This window comes from Hermetia illucens, chromosome 1, assembly GCF_905115235.1.
Source record: "Hermetia illucens chromosome 1, iHerIll2.2.curated.20191125, whole genome shotgun sequence".
In the NCBI taxonomy this organism is placed as follows: domain Eukaryota; kingdom Metazoa; phylum Arthropoda; class Insecta; order Diptera; family Stratiomyidae; genus Hermetia; species Hermetia illucens.
The window spans coordinates 82,866,029-82,892,338 of NC_051849.1; the positions used below are offsets into that span (position 1 = coordinate 82,866,029).

General features: G+C 39.0%; 1 protein-coding gene across 2 annotated transcripts in view; it reads left to right on the top strand.

Moving 5' to 3' along the window:
• Nucleotides 1-26,310, top strand: part of LOC119661259 (nuclear pore membrane glycoprotein 210) — a 165,977-nt gene that overhangs the window by 115,884 nt on the left and 23,783 nt on the right. For both annotated transcript variants that reach the window (XM_038070512.1, XM_038070511.1), the window contains exons 23-25: nt 19,390-19,542; nt 20,223-20,358; nt 20,444-20,491. In XM_038070512.1, the coding sequence (XP_037926440.1) occupies nt 19,390-19,542; nt 20,223-20,358; nt 20,444-20,491 (337 nt within the window). The remainder of the gene's footprint in view (nt 1-19,389; nt 19,543-20,222; nt 20,359-20,443; nt 20,492-26,310) is intronic.

A 26,310-nucleotide genomic window follows, 5' to 3' on the forward strand; every position in this document is an offset into this window, starting at 1 on the left:
ATTGCGCGCTCCGAACCCCTTTCCCCCATGGCACCTGTTACCGTCTGCCTTTTCACCCACATGACCATTAAGGTCGCCGGCAATGATTATGTAATCATCAGCAGGCACGTGACAAGTCTTTTCATCGAGAAGTTGCCAGAAGGCATCTTTCTCGGCATCAGGTCGACCTGTCTGTGGTGCATACGCGGTGAAGAAGTGAATAGTGCGATCAGCTGATATAATGGTGAGCTTCATCAGCCGATCATCAAATCGTTCGACTTCTTTAATGGCATCACGGAAACCCTCTGAGATGGAAATGCCAACACCATATTGAGTGTGTGGGTTACCAAAATAGAGAAGTTTGTAGCCATTTTTACCGCGTTCGCGTTCAATGTCGTAGCTTTTGGCACCAGACCATCGGGTTTCTTGCAGAGCGCAGATGTCAATGCACCTTTTCCGAAGGGCTCTTGCGAGTTCCTCGGTCTTTCCAGTTAGGGTACCAACATTTAGCGTGCAGACACGTATTTGTTTTGTTTGTTGTGTGCGGACTAACTTGCTTACGTCCTGACGCCGTCCATGCGTCAAGAACCCTTGTCCATTTCTCGACAGGACCGGGGCCCGTCCTGCCGCGTCGACTGAGGTGGACGCCCTAGCATTTCTCCGAGGCCTGTGACTTAATCCGATCATCATGTTTGTAACGACATTCTATGCATTTTCTTGGTCGACCTGTCGCGGGGCCTGTCACCAAGAGAGATCAGGTAGGATTTAGCATAGTAGAATAACTTCAACTATACTCTATTTATCTCGTATATGCTAATGAAATTTCCGGGTAGTGTTCAATAAAATGGGCGTGTATATATGCATCCTTCCACAGAGTAGAGTGGAAATTGATGGTTTCTTTAACGAACCCATTTTCAGAAACTACCCAACGAAAAAATCTGACAAAAAATCATGAAGTTGCCTCTATACGGTGTCCAGGCCACACTCTCTATATCGATATCTGCAACCCCCCTTAAGTTTATCATATAGTTATCAGAATTTACAGTAATATAGATTATAGTATGAAGCATGTTATACCATTTTTCCCGGCTAGTGGGAAGACGCTGCCATCATCTCCATTCACAAAAGTGGCGATCGTACGCTTGCCGAGAATTACCGTCCCCATTTTCCTCCTCTCCTTCTGTTCCAAAATCTTGGCAAGATATATCACTGAATGGTTGTTCACCCACTTTGGCCACCACATAGTGAAAGAGCAACACGGTTTTGTTAAGGATACGTCCACTGCCGTGAACTTGCTCGACTTTACCAGCTTTGTCGTCAAATGTCTAAATTCACGGAAGGAATTGCATACAATTTACACTGACTTCGCTAAAACCTTCGACACTGTAAATCACATCATAATTTTATCCAAACTCTCGTCTCTAAGCGTGCCCATACTACTTGTTTTATGGCTTGCCTCTTACCTTTCCAACCGATCCTGCTGCGTCTCTTTTGAGGGCTGCACATCTCGCTCCTTCTCGCCCTCCTCTGGCGTCTGGCGTCTATGCAGGGTCCTTCGTTATTTTTCGCTATCTTTTTATTAACTACCTTCCCCCTCCTTCTTTCTCTCTGTTTGCTCTATACCGATGACCTTAAGCTGTTTTCCGCTATATCGTTGCCTATGGACTATGTTTAGCTTCAATCTAACCTAGACATTCTGGTTCGTTGGTGCTCTACTAATGGTTTTGGACTAAACGTCAGAACGTGTCACTCTATGTGCTACTCGCTCCTTTTACTCTCTTAACGGCCATTCCTTATCATACCTAAATTCTACTGAAGAGTTCAGTAATAATTTCGGCGAGAACGCCGCGAAAAATCAAAATAGATTTTTCCCCTCCATGTTTAGGAAATTTACTTTCGATATTATTTTTTGCGAATTTCTAAACAATAGGTTGTCTTTAAAATTAAACCTTTGATCCTTTGAGTCAAACTGAATAATCCAGTGAACCTGTATGTGTAATCGACTGAATTGACGTATTTTAATTCAAGGCAGAATGACATTCATCATTGATAATCAGCGGCAAGATAAAGTTTTAAAATATACCAGTTTGAGGATTTCATCTTTTCTCTTATATGTATGTTGAGATAGAGATGCAATGAGTTGATATTGTTTTTAAAGAAAGTCAGTGCCAGAAATTTATCCTTGACAATTTTCTCCTCCTACAAGTTATGGAAAATGGATTCAACTTTTTGTGCAGATATACCTCATTTCCTTTTCCCATGAAAACTCTAACCGCCAACTACGAAAAAAAAATAAATAGTTCAGAAGTTTTTCCTTAACTTTTACAAAATGACATACATGTTCATGCACCCATGCAGCGCAACTTTCACCACATTTTTAACCAACTATAACTTCATGTCGTCATTCTTGAAATGAACTAATCTAAACGAAGTAAAATTTTCCCATTTTCCAAGACATACTTACTACATTCAAACGTACACGTTGCACATTTTTCCGTTCCATTTTCTACACACATCCAACCGAAGCACAACAATTTAACATTATCATCATAATGCCATGTTTTAAAATTGTACCATTTCACGCTAGAAATCGTAATAGCGAAGAAGGAAGGCACAATTGTTAGAAAATTCTAGAGAAAATTAAACATTATATCACATACTGTTTCCGTCATTTTCCAACCAACCCTTGGTTGCATATGTATAGATGCAGCACGTAACACGGATACTTTTTCCAACTGCTATTCATGGTTTTGAGGTTTCCACCCGAACTAAATTGAAAATATAATAGAAATGAGTTTTCTAATGATGTTAATGTGGAACGAATTTGAAAATTATATTCTGATATAAAGGCACGCTGGCGGCGATTGCAGAGGGCAAATGAAGGAGTTAATTAGGTCAAAATTGTTGAACATGATAAAAGTGTAAGGTTACGATTCAAGAGTGAATAGATCATTGTAGCAAGGGTGCTTGCGAAGGGTACTATCGAATACAATTTATTAGCGTCACCAATTCAACGAGGGCAACTTATTTTAATTGATGGAGAGATGGTTCTTTTCGAGGTCCTACTGTAACTCACACATCTATCAATGCGTTTGCAACCTAAAGTGGAAGAGTCAGCTATGTCAAGTGTACGTTCAATACTCGTACTTGAGTGACAAAATTTCACTTCAGGTAACCTTGACATTTAGTTGGTAATATTCTCATTTACTCGAAATGATTTCCTGTGTAGAGAGTTGTCCTGATTACCACTTGACTTCCTTTTTGAGTAAATTATCTTTTATGGGACTGTGGCGAATGCTTGTTAGAAGTTAAGAAAATTGTGTACTATTAATGTAGTCGAGTTGCACTCGTTTAAAGTCTACTGTTTTGCGGCAGCTTAGCTGATGGTCGCGTTGAATAACAAAATGGGTTAGAGGTGACGAGAAAGATACGCTAATCATGGACATTGCTGATTTATCGATCTTCGGAATTGATACCCCCTTAGAGTTTTTGATCTTTTTTTTTGGCTCCACATACCTACTAAAAATCCTTCTGGTATAAGGAAGGTTTCAGATGATTCAATCAAAGTCAGAGGTAATAGTTGCTTCAGTAACTTGATGAAAGTGCTATTAACAAGTTAAAGTTCACAGAGAATCAAATGAATGAAATCGGGGAAAACAGCAGGACCTGAGAATATATAATACATAGCAGTTGAGTTCTGGAAAGCGAATAGCTGCGACCCAAAACTCTGTCTCAGTGATTTCTTTAATGGCGTTGTTGAGAAGAGTAAAGTATCATCTGACTAGCACGAAGCCACGACCTTTACAATAGCAGTTTAGCAGAATGTTTAAATTACCGATCGGTTTGGTTGTGGTCCCATACCATGATGGTTTTTTTAAAGCATTTTTGACATTCATATTCGTGGCATCGTTCAAATTACCATGAGTTAGCTGAATTTGTCAAGAACTGTGGAACTGTTAACACAGTGCACTCTGTGCGATTATTCAAGGAAAAACATCGTGTGAAGTATCGTCTCCTTTTGTGTTTGTCGTGGACACTGTCACGTGGAACATCTAGCATCTTGTACCCTATATGCTGCTCTAAGTAGACGATGTTTTTCTGTCATCTCACAAAGAAGCTTATCTCAAGTATTTTGTCCAAAAGTGCCAAAAGCCTCATGTGAGATTCTCTCTGAAAATGTTTAACGACCAACCCTATAATAAAATCGGCACTTGCACTCTCAGTGGCCACGCCGATACGCTAGATGGCATTTGAGAGCCATTGGACTCAACCCAGATCAAGCCTATGATGACTTACCGATCCCGCTTCTGAAAAACCCGGCGAATCATGGAAAGAAAAATGCGGGTAAGCTAAGTGAACGCTAACTAAAGCTAACTGACTGCGTTGGCGAAGCTTTAGCGATGTTAATGTTCCATGATGCATTTAATGTTGTTCATTCATTCAGACAGGAAGGACCCATATGTATTGACATATCGGATTAAGAAGCTTGTTTTAGCTAATTTTAATTTTAGTTTGATTGTCTTTCGTCGTTGTTTCGATCTAGAGCCATTTCATCAAGACCATGACAGACCAAGGGGCGATCAGATTTCCATCAGTAATGTTCTCCAAAAAGGGAGTATTAACTACTTGACTGATGACTGTTGGTGTGCGCTTCGTATTCCAGATTTCAAATTCTCGCTTTGAAGAAGGGTAGTTGGTTCCCAACTTACAATATTCATATACAATAAACATTTTTTTAGTTGAAAACGCAAAAAAGAAGATTCTTTTTCTCAAAGTTTTCAAATTAATTTTCTGAAATTTTACTGAAGTGTAGAACAAAATCGAACAGAAGTAGTTGAAGCGGGAACTCAGACTTGTATACTATCCCAACGAAGCATGCACAAAAACTGGAAAGGAAATTCTTTTGACGCTTTGAAGAATAAATGGTAAGATACTGGAAATTTGCGAATTTGACATTGAATATGGCAAAATGGGCGATAAACTCACTTTGATTGAATGATTTGCAGTAGGCGATTACTTTCCTAGATTAGCATCTTTGGAGCACAGTACAGTAGTCTTCCTAGGAAATCTAGGCCCCAGGCTAAAGTGTATAAACCAATAAGTTTCACCTCCGTCTTTGTCGAAACACACAAAATATGGTTGAGAAGTACCTGAGGTAAAGACTGATATCTTACTCGCAACAGGCATGCTTACCGAGTAAAATTTTACGAGATCACAAAAAACAACAAAGAAGTGGTCATCAGGATGCGGATGGTTTTAGAAGACGACTTCGATACCATTCACTTTGGATCAATTCTGTCAGCTGCCAGGAAGCACGGTAGAGAGGAGACTATTTGTTGATTTCTACAATCGTGATTGGAGCTGTTAGTTTTATTGAGCGGAATGCGGAGCGCCCAAAGGTACGTTGATATTATCAGGAAAATCCTCTAAACGATATCAGAGTCAGTTTATAAAACTTTCGGTCAAGTAGAATAAGACTAATCTGTCGACCTTCTCCAAAAAGAAAAATCTGGATAAACTCAAACTCCTATCGCTGAACGGTTTCAAATATGAAGTGAGGCCAAATTTCTCAAAGTGATCCTGGACATGTAGTTCAGTCCACAAAATGGCTGTAGGCATGGAATGGGGATTGAAAGCACATATGGTACACTAGATATACTTTGTGAAGTCTGTGCTGTACATTACGGGTGCCATGAAGAGCATGCCTTGGAGACGCTACTGTAATTGCCACCCTGAGAAGCGATATAGTGGAATACAGATGGATTTATGGTAAAAGGCGGGACTGGAGCTGGAATACATGGAGCGAGACCGACGTACGACATGCCAGCACTCCTGAGTCAACAGAACTTTTTCGTTTGCGAACAACATATCATTGTTTTTCAGACGACATAATGTGTAAGGGAAAATTTTTGAAGAAAGTTCGAAAGTGGTAAAATATTAATCTATATTCTCTCTGAAAGTCAAGCGGAATGAAACCAAATCTGAACTGGTATGGGAGCGCCAGCAAAAATTCAACGTTGAAATGAATAGCAGAGCGCAAAGATATTGATGACAATCACAAGGTGGATAAAGGTGGATGTGACTCTTGGAGCTCAAGCAGTTAACTCATCGGTGGGGACACTAGTGAGTTATAAGTACAGGGAATTAATACTATAGGGTGGCCGAAATCCTCAAACTAAGTGTACTGAGAATAAGCACAATGAAATAAGCCGACACTGTTTTCTAAAAAGATATTTTCACATTATGGCGATCTACGCATAATGAAGGCTCAATCTATCAGGGGCGCTTACTGGATTATCTCTTTTGCCTGGCGATTACGACGTAAGTGGTATGGTGACGTACCGCAGTCCTACAGGCTGCATTATGGGCAAAATGATCCAGTCTACATAAAGCTCTACAGCGTTGATGCTGTCTATTTCTTGTCAATCGAGTTTTAAAATGCCCTTAAGGTAGTCCAGGACGATTTTAGTTGATATTTTTATAACCCCTGAATTTATTATACTGAAAGTGATTGCCTTTTTTCTGTAGAAATTATGCATGGGCCACAAAGAATAGTTTCGCGGAGAGGTCATCAAGCCCGGCAATCAATGCACTAAGATTGCCGAAATTTTCTTTTTATTCAGTGAGGGAAATTTCAAAAAACTAAACCTAGAGTTATAATGCCCTAAATGCGACCGACTGAGAATCTCTTATTTAGTAGCTTTGTTTACATATCTTATACATTTGTAAGGGGAAGACCTGGTGGTCAACTATAGCATCTTGGTTAGCTTTACTGCGGATCTGGTGGCCTTGATAAGGTGTAGCCCTTAAATAGTTGGTCATTTGACTTGACTAACTCGATTTTCCAAATGATTTCAAAATCCTACCCTCTTACTTCGATTTTCTTGAGAATGACCTGGCAGTATTGTTTGAATTCACACAATTTTCGTCTGAAGGTGATAGCCAAAGGTTGGTGTTGAACCATTGATATCGTTTTATTCGCAACAAATGGAAATTTGGAAATTTGTTACCCCAAAAAATTCGATTACTTCTTGCTTCGATATGTGATTTATCATTGTCATTTGATATTGTCTTAGGTCAGAGTAGATCGATAAATGACCCAGACATGAGTTGATGAAAGCTTGAACCTTTCGAGTAACAGTGGCGAATTTAGTGCTGTTGATGCGTTTGGTACTGTCGTCGGTAGAAACAACATTTCCTAAATACAATTTGTATATTTGTGTACGAGTATGTTGTATATTTGTATTTTATCAACGCTTTCGATATTCTTTCTACCTACTAATGTAAAAAGGAAGAGTGCGATAACCTGTCAAAGTGAGAACCTCGGTTTTTTTATATTTATCTTTGGCTTTGCTTGCATCCTTATTCAAATTCAGAGCCATTTGGCCGATTTATCAGTATAGTCGAGATGTTTGATGAAAGATGGCAAAAACCTATTCATGTTGTTCAGCCCGGATAACGAAAAAAAAACCAACAGTGTCAAAACACAACCCGGTGGACATCGTTTCGACTTCAAATTCCTGCTTTTACATCGATGCATCACAAAACATTTTGCTTTCATTCATATATCGCTCTGTTAATAGCTATCAGTTTCTCTGTCCCCCCTGCGTAGAATATTCCAGATACATTCCCTGCCAAAATTTCTCGAAACCGACAAGGAGCAGGTGGGGGATGCGAAGGGATGTACGATACCAGAAGATCGCCTGCTTTCTACCGACTAAGTTTACGAGGGGTTCTTTGATACGCTTTTTAAGGTTTTGTTTGCAAACAAAACACTAAAGTGAGTAGTCTGACATGGTAAATGCATACACATAACGGGCTACGTACAAATGGGATAGTTCTGCATTCAAATACAATGTATAAATGTATAACCACAATAGAAACAAACAGCACCTGGAACGCCTAGCTTCCGGTTTCCCGACTCGTTTACTTATTACTTTGAGTGAAGTTTAAAAACTGCTAAGGTCGAATCATTCGAATCTGTTCCCATAGTCACTTGACCTCATCAACGATAAATTGTGCCGCCGCATTAAGCTAATAGATGTGGAATAATTTCTCTTATATAGGATCAAAAATCACAAGCGATAACAGCTACATTTTTCGCCTCCTACATGAGAATGAAGGACTCCGTAGCCTACATAACGAGGATATCTATAAGCGATATCATGACCGTCAGGTTGTGAATAAAATCCGGCTCAATAGGTTGCGGTGGGCGGGTCTTTTAATTCGTATGGATGAGGATGATCCAGCCCAGAAAGTCTATAAGGGCAATATCTATGGTAGAAAAAGAAGATGAGGCAGACCCTGCCTGAGATGGAGCGATGGCATAAGTTAGAACGCCAGACAACTTTAGGTATATCACACTGGTGGACCTCGGCGAAAAACCGGTATGTCTAGCGTTCCTTATTAAGGAAGTCTAGATCGGATACCGGTTGTTGATGATGATGAGTAACCACCACATGCTTCTTATCTTGCTCATTCATTTGAACGAAACTGTTGTATGTGCTAGGGATTTCGATTGTTATTGGTAGATGGTGGCATATTGATTTTCCGTTGATCTGACTCCCGGTTGGTAGAATCTGAGCTAACTTTTGGCGATCATCCCTATTGTTAATTCTATTCCAAACGTTTATGTTGCAAGAATACTGGCAGCTGAATGAAGAAATTTGGACACAACATCTGAATAGGGCTTTTAATAGCTGTGATCCCTACACCACCACTTGAAGAAAATCGGTGTGATGGGCTCTGCTGTTTGCGGTCAGTATGAGTAAGAGGATGAGACAGCAGCTGTCCGGCTTCTTCATAGTTATGGCGAAGGCATCTCAGAAATTCCACATAAGAATAACGAAGTCCAAAAATTAACAGGTATTATAAGTATGATGAGACGACTGAAAAGGATAAAACCGAATGTCATATTATCATATAGGGTAAGCTACTTAATTACTAAAGCTTTAGCCAGCGCCAAAGTAAAACCAACAACTGGAGTTGACCACAGCTTTTTCCCACTACAAGTACGACGGTGAATTTTTACATGTAAAGAAGATGCGCCCCTATTAGTGGCATGAGGTCCAACGCTTGGTCTAGTGACATCTTTGTAACCGTACATGCATAGTTTTGACTTATAACGAGTTGCATGTTTGGCTTGGTGTGAAGTTTGTATGGCTTGTATGGCTTGTTATGAAGTTTGTTTTTGGCCGTTCATCGGCCAGATTTGCGCCGATATCAACCTCACAGGGTGCATCCCCATGGGGAACCATGGATGTCGAAATACACCTTAACTATCCGGTGGTTACTGTACATATTGATGATGTGTTCTCTTCTCGTACAAAACTGTCAGCTTCGTGTTCAAGTTCCTTGGATCATCGAATCACGTTCGTGATTGTCCTTTCGAGAACATAGAGCTAATGGAAGTTGTTTATGGCGAAACAGCTCCAAAATTGCAGTACGGTTTATAATAATAAATATTGTCAATGCGAGGCGCGCGGCGTCGTAGCAGAGGTATTGTGTTCCTTTATTGGTTATAGAATACCTATTATATAAGCGACGGGAATTTGATTATTTCCATTTCTTTCAAGTATTTGAATCTGGCATTTCCTTTTGGTGCCTACTTTGTACAAGTGCTGCATTGTCTCAGAGCAAGTGTGGGGTTTTGTCATTGTCCCAAAGAATCTGCAGACAGTGTGTACTGGTATTCCTAGCTTCCACCGGTAATAATTTAACGATTCGGAGGCTCTTCTTGGCAAGGTTTAAAAAATCTTTCGAGCCCTTGGGTTTGCATGTTCCCATGAGCACCTTCGACTGTTCCATTCCTGTTAGGTTCGCCAAGTACAGTTCCCTCAGCCGTTCCTTTTCGTTTTTCAGCATCATAGCCAGAATCCATTTCCGATTCCACATGTGGGCTCTAATCCGTATATCGACGTCCCTGTTCCTTTCCTGGCCAACTCGTCCGCTGCCTCATTGCTTTCTAACCTAATATGACAGGGAACACAGAGTATGCAGACCTTATTGAGCGAGCCGAACATCTTCAGTCTGTCAAGTCATCTCCACATCAGTTTAAAACTCAACTAATTGCACATAACTGCTTTAATAGACGCTTGGCTCTCGGTTGGAATAGCACTGATCTGCCCCCTATAGTTCCTTTCGAGGTTGCTAGTGTGCTTCCTCATTGCTTTAAATTACATTTTTTCGTATTTCAAACTGCTTACTGAAATGAAATGTTGCCATGCTATTCCTTGGTATCACTATCACAATCACAATCACTATCAATATCACTATCACAATAAAGTCCGGTACCCCTCTTTCTTGCAAAAGGGTTCGTGTTACGGAATCGAACTGGGAGATGCTGAATTTTTTAGCAACTACTCTCTGACTAGAGCCTTTTTGTATCACTTTAACGATAAAGGGCTTCAGCTTCTCAGGCAATCGTTTTTTAGCACAGAATAAATCAACAATGAAATAAGAAAATTACTTTGGGTACGCCCAAAAAATTGACGAAAATGCTGGTCGTAATTGAATCCTTATTGCTAAATAATTTTATCCAAATTCTATTATTGTAACTCCAACTTTGTATCCTACATCCTTCTTCTTCGTTTTCCGTTAACCTTTTATCTTTAAATCAGTAAAAAATGAGCTAGAAATTCAATCAGCATCTTTTGTTTGCACCTGTTTCCTTTGCTTGTGCTCATATACATATGTTACAAACCTATACATGTCTTGCATTTTTCATTTCAGCTAACGTTCTTTTCAACTCGATTTCAGATGTAATATCCCTTCCCTTGCTAGTTCATTGTAGTATTTCCAAGTCATATTCGAGGTATTGCACGAACGGGTATTCGGTACATAAACCCTAAAATAAATTACTTATTCCGTTGCTTTGTATTATTAAGTAAACATTTACTGACATTTCAAATGCATAATTCGCGGAAAGCAATAGATACACAGAAAGTTCTAAAACTGAAACGCTCTATTTTGTGTAATAAGTGCCTTGTCGAAATTGTAGAGCAGTCACGACATTAAATTCCCGAAAGGATTTCCCATTTTCTATCACCCGATAGTCAGTCGCAGCCATCGTTAGTTGGAAAATAAACTATTTAGAATGTCTCTACTAAAATATAATACCCCACTTGCATTCGTATAGATGTGCATATGCTGGCCGTGAAGTGCTAGGATATGGAAAATCTACTAGTCGAATGAATTCCCGCCCGATTTGGATCCACTTCCTTTGCGCTACATTATGGAAAATAAGCGAGGAAGTTTGTACAAAAAACTAGGTTTCTCTCTCCTAAATTTTTCGTCGCCACAATGTTGTTTGTATACTGCATTCACTTGCAACATTCAATTTATTCGCTGAGGTCATAAATTTCAACTTATTTGAATTAAATTCATGAATTGTTTATAGAAGGGGCGTTTGCTGCCCTTTTTGTCTTTTCTGGGTTTTTAAGGAGAGGGAGGGGATGTGGCAGGAATGGAGTTAAAGTAGATTTAGCTAAAGCCGATGGATTTTATGTTAGCATGGAATTGGTTTGGGACAGTCACTACGGCAGTAGTGGTAAATGGAATTTCCGATAGGTGAAATCTCCTTTACTTATAGATTTATCTATGTACGTTTCCTTCATCAAAGCACAAGTAAGTTTAGACCATGCCTCTGTGATCCCTAAGCCAGATTACTAAAATCGGTCATCCGTTCAAAGCACTCCACTCAAAAATGCACATGCATCATGAGTGCGAACCAATGACCTGATACTGATGAAGCAACGCCAACAAAGCCACCGGCAGACCTATTTCCACATGCTATCCAACAAACCCGAAAAAATCCACAGGATCATTGAATACCTTCAACTCGATGAAAGGAATAAAATATGAACTCTGGGGAAAAAGTGTTTTCCATATTACTATCAGCCATGACTTATTCATATGAGTACTTGAATTTCAGGATAAATAAAACATACCACCTCTAGTGGTGGATACTTACTTCAGTAGGTACATATATGGCGGTTGCCATTATTACCTTACATTTGCCTACGTGCTACTTGCCACACGCTCAATGAGCTTTAGATCCACGGCATCCTCCAACTGACCTAAAACTTCTTTTTTTCACCGAATCCATTTTATTATATTTTTCCCAGCTAATCCAAACGGAAAAACGATGATAGAAATTTTTAAATGAAAATTCTCTTACTTGTGGGTGCTTATATCCATGTATATGTGTACCTCCTCATCTACAGGCAACAATTTTTTAATATGTTGGATGTTGCATGTAAGGGGCGGACGAAAAAATATATTTTGTGTGCATTCAGAGGAGCAAGCGAGAATATTTTGAGAAAGTGCATATTTTCCAGTTGAAGCACTTTGAAGGGTTCGGGAGTAGATTGAATGGGTGTTTTAACGGTTATTGAATTCATACCGATAAAAGAGAAAGTTGAAATAGTTTTGTTGTTGAGAATTTGAGCGTTTTCGATCGCAAATATTTCGGTAATATCGAACGTCGAAAAACTACTTTTTCTCGATCAAATCCAACATCTGGAATTTGATCGTTTAAACTACATATTTTCACCGAGTAGTTTTGTTGAGGTTGGTAGGAATAGACGAAATTATTCTGACAATGATTTAGAAGGAAGATTAAGGGGCTCATTGCGTGTGTCGGATCCGAGGAATCAATTTTTTTGGCATCAATTGTATCCAGACATAGTGTAGAATATTTGGGCAAAGTGAATTATTGATATTGGGAGTCGTTCAGAAATTACATTGGTAAACAGGCAAAATATCATACGCCAGGTTTATGTCGAATGCCGTAATATTGTATAACGCAAATTTACCGGTCCGAACGACGTTTGAATGGCCGCCAAAAGTGCAAGAATTGAAGTTAATTACTTGCTTACATGTGTTTTGGAAGAAACCGAAGGTTTATGGACTAGATATAGCAGATTAATGGTCAGTTAAGATTGTATGGTTAATAATCACATTCTAATTTTTAAACGCGTTTTTCTCGAAACTGCATGTTAGAAATCGGGTGCCACCATAGCCTAAAATCTATTCAACGAAATTTTTTGAAATTTGTATGACATATTCAGAACATATTTCTACGGTTCGCGAACTAGGCTAATTGTGATTCATCGGGCTGTTTTCTTCAAATATAGTCATGTGGGGTATCAAATGAAAGGTCTCGATTAGTACTTTCCAGAGCCGGTTTTAGTTTTAACGTTTTTTGGAAAGATGGGGAGTACGGGGGGGTTGAAAGTGACCATTTCTTTACATTTCTTTAACTAATCCATTCTCAGGAACTACCCAACCGAAAAATCTGAAAAATATCAAGGAGACGCCACTATATGGTGCCTAGGCTCCGAAATACTTTTCATACCGATATCTGTTGAAATAAAGTTAATAATAGTATATTACTATATTTATTAATAATTGGCTGCAAAACCCCCCTTAAGTTCATCCAAGTACGACGGAATTTGCAGCATCTTCGGCTATAATATGGAGCATGATCCTACCAAGTTTGGAGGAGGCCTTCACACTGGATGATCCCTTTAAAGATAAAATTTACCATAAAAAACATACAATTGTCTAAAATTTGGCATAGCAGATGTGCGAGGTTAACTAGATTTGCCAAGTATTTCTTAGTTTTCCAGATAATTTTGAATTTATTAACTTTATGCAACAAATTACTCAAAGATTCCTTTTTCTCATTCAATCTAACTAAAGACAATAAGCCCATCTATTGCTGGTGTTACTGAAACTGTCAGTAATAATCAACGCTCGATATCAAAGAGATATGTGCCGATATGAAAGCTGCCTTTTTGTAAATAGTGCTTACACTTTCACTATAACGTTTAACTCTTCCAGTGATTTTTGTATTCGCCATGCCACGCTAATCATCTTCGTTCTTCGATTATCGGTTTGTGTCGGGCTGGAGTTTAATTGTTTCCACATGTTGCTTTCCCGCATTCCAATTTGTTGTATTCCCCGCGACTCCTGACTCTCAATATGACCATTAAAATTTTCAGATATGTTTTATGTATCCACACTCCATGTTTGATCTGTCGGTAAAAATAGAAAAAAAAGTCTTCCATTAGGTGAAGTCCTTTGGTGATGCCTAAAGTGACCTGATTCCCATGCGGCTTAGGGTTGGCTAGCAGGTTACCTGAATGAAGTACTGTCTATATTCCCTATACGCTGGCTGCACTTGCTGGTGTCTCCGTAGTGAAGGTCAAAGTGCGTGAGCATCCGGTTATAATAGCTGAAACAGGTCACAGAGAACATGTATTACATCAGTTTGAAATGGTCTGGTTATTTACCTAATCACTTTGGTAGAAGAAGAAAAACATTAAAATGAAATACAAAACCACCAAAATTGAAAATCAAGTAAAAAAAATTAAAATCCACAATATGGGAAAAAACGCAGAATAAAAAGTCAATAATTGAAAATTTCTTTAAAAATATAATTATAATTCAACCAGAGGGGTTGCTCGGCAATTTCTTAAATTTTCGACTCCTAGCATCTCCTAGTACTAATTAAATATAAATTCTGATAAATCATCATAAGTGCATAAAAAAAGAGAGTTTCAAAGCGAGTCGAAATATAAAAAAGTCAAAAGTCCAATCGTGAAACAAAATGGAATGAACTGCTGTGCAGGAAGGGGTACCGTGTTATTCAAATACTTCCGTGTTGCTACTAATATACATCACTAATTGGTTTCTTCAGCGGAATTCGCTGAAGATGGCAGCAAATGGCTGCTAAGAAAGCAATATATTCGTCAATTCCAAGGAACCAGTGAAATTTTATTTTTGTATAACTATTGCAGGCGAACTCAGTGCGTTTTTCAGCCTCTAATGGGTCAAACAAGTCAGATGAACGAGGTCTTACCTCAAGTAGCTTGTGAAACTTCTACATTTACGCGGTCAAGGACGTTTCAAAGTAGCCGGAGAGCGATCAAAACTATTTTTTTAAAAATATATTCGTAAAGATGAAGCATGTTTCAAAATAAACATAAAAAATCCAATTAGCTCCGATAGTTCTTTGCCAGGGGAAACCATATTTCAAGGCCTACTTTCACGTATGTTTTTTGGAACTTATTCCAAATAACTTTTGAGAATTTGTTTGAAAAATTTTAACTAAAAATAAAAACGTTACGCCACATCATTCCACTGAAGATCGTAACTAGAATTCTCCAACTGCGTTGTGTGTAGTGATCCCAATTTTCATCTCAAGGTAAACAGTTTTTAGTCTTACATTATTAACTTATTTTCAAAGAACATGAACCATAAAATTAATAATTTTCGGGTACTCAGAAAAATATTTCAATTTCACCACTTTTTATCACAAATATTGCAAAAAAATATTGTCTTAAATGTTGGTACATATTCTTGGCAATTTTATAAAGAATTACACCTCCAAATTTTATAATGATCGGTCCGTCCATTTTTTTTTGAGTTGATATTCCTGCAAATGTGAAATAAGTCGTTTTGAGAATAAGGGCGTTTGAAAAGAAATTTGAAAAGTCGTCTTTCCGACATGAAGATGTTTCTTAGCCTTAATTACAAACAAAATACAGTTGCAACAAATTCAAACCCACTCGCAGAAGGGACTGACCATTATCATCATCAACGGCGTAACAACCGGCATCGGGTCTAGGCCTGCCTTAATAAGGAACTCCAGACATCCCGGTTTTGCGCCGAGATCCACCAATTCGATATCCTTAAAAGCTGCCCGACGTCCTGACTTACGCCATTGTTCCATCTCAGGCTTTGTCTGCTTCGTCCTCTTTTCCTACCATAGATATTGCTCTTATGATAGACTTTTGGGGCTGGATCATACTCATTCAAACGGATTAAGTGACCCGCCCACCACAACCTATTGAGCATAACCTACGCCACAACTTACACCATCACTCCATCTTAGGCCGGGTCTACTTCGTCTTCTTTTTCTACCATAGATATTGCCCCTATAGACTTTCCGGGCTCGATCATCCTCATCCATACGGATTAAGTGACCCGCTCATCGTAACCTATTGAGTCGGATTTTATCCACAACCTGACGGTCATGGTATCGCTCATAGATTCCGTCGTTATGTAGGCTACGGAATCGTCCATTCTCATAAAAGTTCTTCGGAGGATTCTTCTCTCGAACGCGGCCAAGAGTTTGCAATTCTTCTTGCTAAGAACCCAAGTCTCCGAGGAATACATGAGGACTGGCAAGATCATAGTCTGGTACAGTAAGAGCTTCGGCCCTATGGTGAGACGTTTTGAGCGGAACAGTTTTTGTAAGCGGAAAAAGGCTACCAACAACCGTGCGCAGATTTCATTCATCGTGTTATCGGTTGTGATTTTCGACCCTAGATAGGAGAAATTATCAACGCACTAAGTTGTAGTCTCCTATCTTTATTCTTCCCGTTTGACCAGTGCGATTTGATGTTGTTGGTTGGTTGGATTTCGGTGCTGACGTTGCCACCATATACTTCGTCTTGTCGTCATTAATGTGCAGCCCAAGATCTCGCGCCGAATGCTCGACCTTGATGAGGGCAGTTTGTACGCCTCGGGTCGTTCTTGCTGCAGAGAAAAAATCTGATCTGTTGCTGATTTGCCTAGAGTGAAGCCTCTTTGGTATGGGCCAATGATGTTCTGGGCGTATGGGGCTATCCGGCCTAGCAAGATAGAGGAAAATCTCTTATAGATGGTACTCAGCAACATGATACCTCTATAATTGCTGCACTGTGTGATATCTCCCTTTTTATGTATGAGACAGATAATGTCTCGTTGCCAATCGTCAGGCATTGATTCGCTGTCCCATACCTTGAGCACAAGTTGATGAACCACTTCTTGTAATTGGTCGCCTCCATATTTAACCAATTCGGCTGTAATTCCATCGGTTCCAGGCGACTTATGATTTTTAAGCCGATGAATTGCACGGACTGTTTCTCCTAAACTTGGTGGTGGCAGTATTTGTCAATCGTCTTCAGTTGGCGGGACCTCCAACTCGCCGATGTTCTGGTTGTTCAGTAGCTCATCAAGGTACTCAACTCATCGCCCCAATATGCCCATTCTGTCGGAAATCAGATTTCCCTCTTTGTCTCGGTAGGATGAGCATCGAGGTGTATAAGGCTTCATCCTGCTGACTTGTTGGTAAAACTTGCGCACCTGGTGCGGTTGCTCCCTGTACTTTTCGAGTTCACAGACTTGCTGATTCTCCCAGGCTTCCTTTTTCCGTCTGTGAAGTAGCTTCTCCGCTCGACGGAGTTTGTGATAAGTCTCTGCGCGTGCCCGCGTTCCGTTCCGTTCCGTAGCTAGCTTACATTTATTGTCAAACCAGCCGTTCCGACTTATTTTGCGGCTGGGGCCAAGTATCTCCAGGATCTCTGTTGACTGCGGTTATTGCGGCATCTATTTCTCCTTCATTGGTGTTGCGGAGGGCTGTGTTGTAGATAGCTTCAGTATTCACTCTCACTTGATTGTCAGAGGGGATTGTAGGTGGTGTCGTAATTTGAGCTCGGAGCACCATGCCAACGAGATGGTGGTCCGAGTCTATATTGGCCCCCCCATATGTTCTGACATTCATCAAGGCTGAGAGGTGGCGGCGTTCAATCAGCACGTGGTCAATTTGGCGAAAGTCGTCTCGTCTGGAGAGACCCATGTATGTTTGTGGACCGCTTCCGACGCAAACCAGGTACTTTCAACAACCATTTCGTCCGATACTGCTAACTGAATAATCCTCAGTCCGTTATCGTCGGCGTCCCTATGTAAACTATGGAAGCCGACGTATCGCCTGAATACGGGCTTCGTCCCTACTTGACTGTTGAAATCTCCAAGTATGATTTTGATATCATACTTGGGACAGGCTTCGAGGGTCCGCTCAACTGCCTCATAGAAGGTATCCTTCTCCGACTCTGCAGTCTCCTCTGTACGGGCGTGACCGTTTATGAGGCTTATATTTCTAAATTTGCCTCATAAACGCAGAGTGCATAGCCTTTCGCTTTTATTTTCAAAGCCGATAACAACAGGTTTCATTTTTGGCTGACCAAGAAGCCTACTCCGAGCACATGGTTTGTTTTGCATTGAAATTTTTGCAGTATATTCTGGGATAGCTAAATTAACGATCGTTGTAATAAAAATATCGATTCTGGAGATCTCCTAATGTGGTTTCCCCCCTTAATTACTAAAAATTGGCTGGGAACTTCGGCTCTGAGGTAGACGATCCGTGAGGTATAGCTTGACATATCGAGAAATTATACGGAATGGTACCTTTGTGTCTATCTAAATTCAACCAGAGTTCAACTTCTGGTTTTCGATTTGCTATGAAATTATTAGGTGCTTCTTAATTGAAGAGTGTTGTCAAGACACCATTTTCCGTTCCTGAAGGAACCGTCTACATAAAAACAATTTCATCTTCAAAAATATGGTCATAGGTTTAGTGATAAAATCACTTTAGATGGACGTTACCTTCCTATAGTATATATATGTATATAATTAAACCTTGAGTACTACTGATCTATTTCACTCAATTCAATCACTCAGTGGAACATCAGATTACGTTCAATCATTGGAGGATATACAAAAAAATGGATAGAAAAACTCATCGATGGAATCCGCTTGTCGTCAGGATATTTCAGGTCATACATATTTAACAAAAGACAGATTTTTTTGTCTCTTTATTCCATCTTCTAATCAATTTATCTTCCACATGAAAAGTTTATTTTCCGGTAATCAGGAAATTTATGTTTCATTTCATTCAGTTCATTTATCTACTTGTCTGTAGGTATACGATTTTATCCATACGCATTCGATCTGTGCGTCAAAATGAATTTCCGAGTACCGATGACATGAAAAAAGTAATTCATTATATTTCCTTCTCCGGAAACTTATTTTACGCATTTCTCATACTTGATTAATACTGTTTTTCTTGTATGTATTATGTATGTATGCGGGTATTGTTTGTTGTTCCGTTTCAACGATTGAGGATTAAGGATATGCTGTTATAATCGATGAACTCAAGGATTCTATGGCTCAATGCTGATTTTTAATTTCCTGCCTTTGTAAATGTTTTTTTTTTCTAAAGAGGTTGTTTGTAATTGTATTCTTCAAATAAAAAGAGAGGATTATTAATATTAGGTGTACTTCACTTGAATCATAAATTGGATACTTGACGATTATTTGTAAGGGTTTTTTCTAGAGCTACGCTTTTGGAACTCTTTAAATATTGCCGTTTCTTAAATTCATATTAATGAAAAGAAATTGTATTTCATAGACATAATTTTAAAGGATATCAAACTTCTAAACGCGTAGATCTGTCGAAACTGTATCCATTGTAGTATCCAACAGAATATGGAGTGCACTCAGAACATGTATCTGCTCACTATTGCAGCATCTCAACTACTTTATTTTGATGTCAACCTTCAATAACACGAAAAATTTCAGGTTAAACCATCGGATGCATCCGTTCTGGAAGTGATACCTCAGGCGAAAGCACATGGATCTCTGCAGTATAAAGTGAAACTAATAAATGAACTTCCAACAGACGAGCAGTTGTTTGTTCAAGTACATTCGCCGCTAACCCTACAGGATATTCAGGTATGTAGTTGGATCGCTCATTTCATTCACTTTATTGGATATTGTATTGTGCTGGACGGAAAATCATATTCTCCTTGTCTTTAAAATTTCTGCTTCTGCTTTCGGGACAGAGATTCATTTCTCTGTACCGGGTAGCTGTAAAGCAGGAGTAGGAGCTATTGCCAAACCTTTCAAGGATAGCATTCTCCTACGGTAAATTAAATTTTTAAGTTCCTTTCCATCGCATTATAAAAATTTAATTTCCGAAAAGCATCCTGTAACTCATGACTGGAAATCCTATAAAGCACAATGTATTTGTTCGGAACAAATATTCTCTGATAGTCCTCAGTTAACTGGATCTCAATATATTTTAATTGTATTGTTTTGACCTGATCTCTTGAGTTGTTACATCATTTTCTCACGCTTCTCTAATCGTCCATTTTTGAAGTTATATCACAAAAAATTCGTTTTTCTAGATTAAATTATTTATTTCGACCATAAATCTTTGATTAATGTTTGTCCCCCCAATCAAATTGTGTTTTTCCCAACTTTTATTTTCGAAAGTAAAATTTTTTCATTTTTTTATAAACCTTCAATTTGTCACAAAACTGACCAAATTTATCCTCAATGGGAGATTGCAATGTGTCTCTAAAAATGATATCAAAAACAATTATAAAATTTGTTCTGCAATTTATTTCCAGGTGCCAATCGAGGAGACAAATTCAGTTATGAAATGTTCCACTAGGCCATTCAATAATGCATCGACGTTCCTAATCAACATTGTATCACATATTGGCGTCATTATTTCAGTGATAGTCTTGATTCTGACAATATATGGTGAGTATATTTTGGTTTGACCTTAACCTTTCATCCTTTATTGATTATTTGTTCCTATTGACTAATTATATGCAATCTATTCCAGTGTGGTTTTTCTGTTCGTCTCAACGGAAAGCCGAAGTGAACGATAGTGGTAAGTTAAGATTCATTCTCTATTTTAATCAACGATTGGAGACAAAAAATCTATTGAATTCGCTCTTATTTTGTAAAAAATGAGAAATGAAGTAGCATCGAAGTTACTTTTCTGTTGTCTGAACAAATATTGGTTTCCATTTTATCGCAAATCCTTTTTTGTTTGGCTTTGGTGGATACTTCCTGTCATGAAACGATTCACAAATTGTATTCGTGAATGGGCTATGAATTATTTATTTAGAAAGATTGATGGACGGTTGTCATTCTATTACAGTGGGAATCTTCTTCATGGTACAATCTAAAAAATAGACTATTGCCTTGATAGATTGACGAACTGTTGAGCTGTGCAATGAATATCCGATTGATAGCTATTGATTTTTGCTAGTATAAAGACAAATTTCCTTAATGCTCCTTTAAAAGTATAGGAATGTAAGACTATTCCATGAAATTCGGCAACTTTAAATGTAATAAGGAGCTATATTTCATGGCGATTTAAAATACTTGACATCGTTCGGTTTAACATAGTTAGAACGACAAAAAATCATCATGATTAGTAGATATCCCCCCTTTTCGAAATAATGCGAAATATCTATCATCTGTTATGTCCTGTTAATGGAATCATACGTGTAACCAATCCCAATCTTACCAAAACATACTAGAATCTAAAATAATTTGTTGTCATTTGTTAATATCATGTTGCTGACTGGTATCACGCAGCAGAAATGTTTTGCTTTATCCATTTTTCCTCAAATGCATCAAATATAGTCACTGGTGAACTCTTGTAATGGCTTCGTTAGGTTTGATAAGCAGCTTATAAAAAATTGCCCCCAACTGATCCTACTAAATATATAGCAAACGTTCTGAAACGTGAATATTAGGCTTTGGTTACGAGTTCGATGTGTGAACCGTGCTTACTCCATGATTACCTATGCTAAGTGAAACCTTAGTGTAGTTATGTTGCCAGCAACGATGCGATGAAAGAGAAAACCTTTTCTTCCGCGTCTTGGAAACAATTGTTTACATTTTAAAAGACGTCACTCGGTATCTTTCGGCTTCAAATCATGTGCTGTTCTTACTTTTGAATTACTCCTCTTTCAAACATTTCTAAATTGTTTTATGATCACCTCTATGATTCTGTCAGCCCGTGTGAAGGCCTTTTTTTCGAAATTTTTTGTGAAGAACTGGTAAAAGTTGTAAATACGAATTTTTCAACATATATTTATTAATATCTTCAGCATATATAGTAATTTTTCCAGGTCAATAGTCATCATCATCTTCAACGGCGCAACAACCGGTATCCGGTCTAGGCCTACCTTAATAAGGAACTCCCAGATATCCCGGCTTTGCGCCGAGGTGCACCAATTCGATATCCCTAAAAGCTGTCTGGCGTTCTGATCTACGCCATCGCTCCATCTTAGGCAGGGTCTGCCTCGTCTTCTTTTCCTACCATAGATATTGCCCTTATAGACTTTCCGAGCTGGATTATCCTCATCCATGCGGATTAAGTGACCCGCCCACCGTAACCTATTGAGCCGATTTCGTCGTTATGTAGGCTACAGAATCGTCCATCCTCATGTAGGGGGCCAAAAATTCTTCGGAAGATTTTTCTCTCGAACGCGGCCAAGAGCTCGCAATTCTTCTTGTTAAGAACCCAAGTCTTCGAGGAATACATGAGGATTGGCAAGATCGTTGTCTTGTACAGTAAGAGCTTTGACCCTATGGTGAGACGTTTTGAGCGGAACAGTTTGAGAGAACAATCCTCCGAAGAATTTTTGGCCCCCTACATGAGGATGGACGATTCCGTAACCCACACAATGACGAAATCTATGAGCGATACCATGACCATCCGGTTGTGGACAAAATCCGGCTCAATAGGTTACGGTGGGCGGATCACTTAATCCGTATGGATGAGAATGATCCCACCCGGAAAGTCTATAAGGGCAATATCTATGATAGAAAAAGAAGACGAGGCAGACCCTGCCTGAGATGGAGCGATGGCGTAGGCCAGCACGCCAGACAGCTTTTAGGGATATCGAATTGGTGGACCTCGGTGCAAAAACGGGATGTCTGGAGTTCCTTATTAAGGCAGGCCTAGACCGGATACCGGTTGTTGCGTTGTTGATGATGATTGAAAACTAAATTTTTGGTGCCTTGTTAAACTTTTATTTTTGCAAATTTTGGCGTTTTTTCCAGGCTTTTGTAATGAATAAAAAAAACTATCGAATGAAAATTTCAAAGAATTTCGTTGGGTAGATTTTGGGCTATGGGCTCAGCCGATTTTCAACATGCAGTTTCGAGAAAAACGCATTTAAAAAGTAGATTGCGGTTTTTAACCATAAAATCTTAACTGACCATTAAGTTGCTATACCTAGTCCATAAATCTTAGGTTTCTTGAAAAAAAAAAACACATGTAAAACCTAGGCTTCAATTCTTGTCCTTTTAGAGAAGTTATTCAAACGTCATTCGGATTGATAAATCTTTATTACGGCGATCGATATAAATCTCACATGTGACGTATCACGTGTTTAACACTATAATTTCCGAACGACTCCGAATATCACAAAATCACTTTGCCCATATACTCTACACTATATCTAGATACAATTGATGTCAAAAAAAAAATTCGATTCCGCGAATCCGACACAAGGGATAACCTCTTAAAGCAAACACAGAAGAACAAAAACATTACTTGGAAGCAACAAAAAGAAATACAAAATCACCAAAATTAAAAAGTCATTCGAACGTCATTCGGACCGATAAATTCGCGTTTTATTACGACGATCAACATAAACGTGGCCTGTAACATTTTACCTATTTAACACTGTAATTTCCAAACGACTTCGAAAATCAAAAAATCCCTTTGCCTATATATTTACACTATATCTAGATACAATTGATGCCTCGATTCCGCGTGATGACCCCCTTAACGTTTTTGTCGCGGGGTTGGATCAGTTCTTAACTGTGACTCATTGTGGTTCTCTCGCTTTCTTCGCAATTCTTTTTGTGTAACCGAGTGGTGAATAGTTTTCAACTCCTTTTCAACTTGATTCCGAGTGTCTGTCGGTGCCTGTTTGTGATAACCTCAAATCTTGTTCGGTGCGCGGTAAACCTGGCGCAGTACAACATGCTGCACATTCTCGGCCATGTTACCTTGGACAGTATGTTGGCTCGTTGTGACCATATGAATGTAGATACGCAAGGCAACCTTCATGCCCACTAGTTTAATTCCCTCTGGCTACATTCGGCATGTCCAACGATTTTGGCCATTCTGCAATAGATTCTCGCCGTGCCAGCCGCCACCAAAATACGCTCGACTCCCTGATTGCATACCTTTTGTCGTTGACATGCCGGCTGACTATGCTGATTCTCCTGATGTTGTCCGATAAGCACTGCATGTCCGAAGTGTACCTCGCCAATCCTAGCTTTTTGCAGTTTCATTTAAGCTCAAACTGGAACAGCGTGGAGTAAAACGGAGTTAATTACCTTTGAAATAAGAAAACTTTGTCTTCGTTCACCAATTTTCGGTAGTATTTTCGAGATTGTAACAGTGAAAAAAAAACGCTTTAGTTGCTGCACACTCAATGTGTCTTCTGAAGTTAAACCTTTTGTCAATCAGTACTCCCAAGTATATAACCACTGGTAACCTCGCCAACTTTAATTTTTATGGTTGTCCCCTTTCTTCTCTTGCTGATTAGATACTTCTGTTTTATGCAGAAATGCAAGTGATAAATTTTCAGTCAAGAATTGACTCTCCCATATTGTATCATTTGCGTAGATCTCGATCTCGTCTAGGCGTTTTGCAACTATTGTTTTCCTGCTATCATCCATGAAGCTAATGGTTGTCCCACTGTTATGGCAACGTAGCGTCTACACTCCCTCATACATAATTTGTCACAGTAAGAGATCTAGGACAGAGTCCTGTGGTACACCGCATGTTGCGGAAAATATTTTCAGTCCATCGTCCGCATTCTTCACATTTAGTATTACCACTGCTTAGCGTTTGGCTTCTTCTGTTGCAGCCTGTGCCGGACCAGTCACCATATTGATTGCATCAACGGTTGAGATCCGAATTGTTTGACAGGCCCTTGATTTCTGCATTTGGGAGCAGCCTATTGTATATCATTCGTTCAAATCATTTGCCAGTGGTATTGACCAGACATATCAGTCTGTATGAGGAAGATCCACTAATGGTTTACCTTACTTGGGAGTGAGTATCATACTTCCGGCTAATTCGTAGAATTAAGTTAATTTTCTCTACTTTGTACTGCCGATTATTGGCAATCTCGATGATTCGTACCAAACCGTCAATCGCTTGACGATACCAACTATTGGGATTCTATTGCATTATAAAATTTTTCGAAATTGATTGGAATCATAAAATATTGCGGCAATATAAGCTATAATATAGTGCATGATGCTCTCAACTTTGGTAGAAATCGCACTATTACTAACAAAGTTATTGTAATCAAAGACTTCGCATGTCAATATCATACTAAAGTGAATAGTATGGTATAATATATGCACATCAATTACGATCCCAATACAAATAGGCCAAATATTTACTTAAATATTCTTATATAAGAAATACACAAAACTCTTATATCTGAAGAGCGGAGCTTATGGTTACTTTTTTAGCTTGTTTTTAGCTGAAGATGGAAGTCTCAGCAAAATATTTATTTCGCGCTCTTTGCATTTTGTGTGCTGCACGTTTCCAAGTTCATTGCGCTTTAGACTATCTCTGTCTTTTGTTCGACTAGATCACATTTCAACTTAGTAATTTGATTTATTGAAGGACATCGCCTCATGAGCTCAACCACGTCTATAGCGTCGCTCGTTGAATGAGCTTGACTACCGCTCCGGTAAACAATCTCTATAAATGGCCTTTCCAAGCATTTTTTTTATTGTGTCTGAGCCGTCTTACCAAGAGGCTTCCTCTGATTCAGAATTGAATTTGTTTTTAAGGAACTTCTGATTCAGCTGACGTTTTCTCTTAAGTCTATCAGTTTCAAATTTGTTTTCACCTCACTGAGAATATTGGTGTATGTTCTATCACCTTTTTTAAAGATGATATTCAATGCAGGTTTTAAACTCCTGTTGCCGATTGCTTTGGTTTATGCTTCCGCAGTTCCCTTCCGTTGTTTTACCTCCCTTGTATTTATTGAAACATTTCCGCAGTTATTAATTTGATTTCCTTAATTTAATTTGATTGTCCTTTTTTCGATGAGAGGGTTTTTTGCTTTTAAGTCCTAAAAATCACACGGCTTCTCTATTCTTATTTTTTCTGTTTACTACTGTTTAGATTTTAAGAAGATGCCACTTGATTTTTTAGTACAATTTTTTTCCATTCGTTACACTGCTATACAGAACTATAATGGCTCTGGCGTTTTTCCGTTTCGGATTCTACTCCTCTTCTTATTTTTCTTTCTGTGAATCTTCGTTTTTTTTTTTTTGGGACCTCCCCTGACATCCACCTTTCATCCACTTTGGCCTCTGGGAGGCGCGTCTGATCGTAAATGCTGTGAGCCATCTTTTCACGTCCATGTAACGAGCGTTCTTGGGAATGAGACACCTATTTCTCCACCCTACTTGTAGTATTAGATGCAGGCCACGTAATCCATCGTCGAGGAACTGCAGTTAAAAGATATCGACTAGAATGCCTGCCCACTCAAAATAGCCGCCTATACTTGGTTACGTGAGCAAAAATATCCTTTTTTCCTCCATATTGATTTCATGTTCTGAGTGACCTTCCAATAGCGGTTTTTATCCACGGGTTTTCCTTCTACCTTCCCGATCTACGCACAAACATACCCATGCACTCTA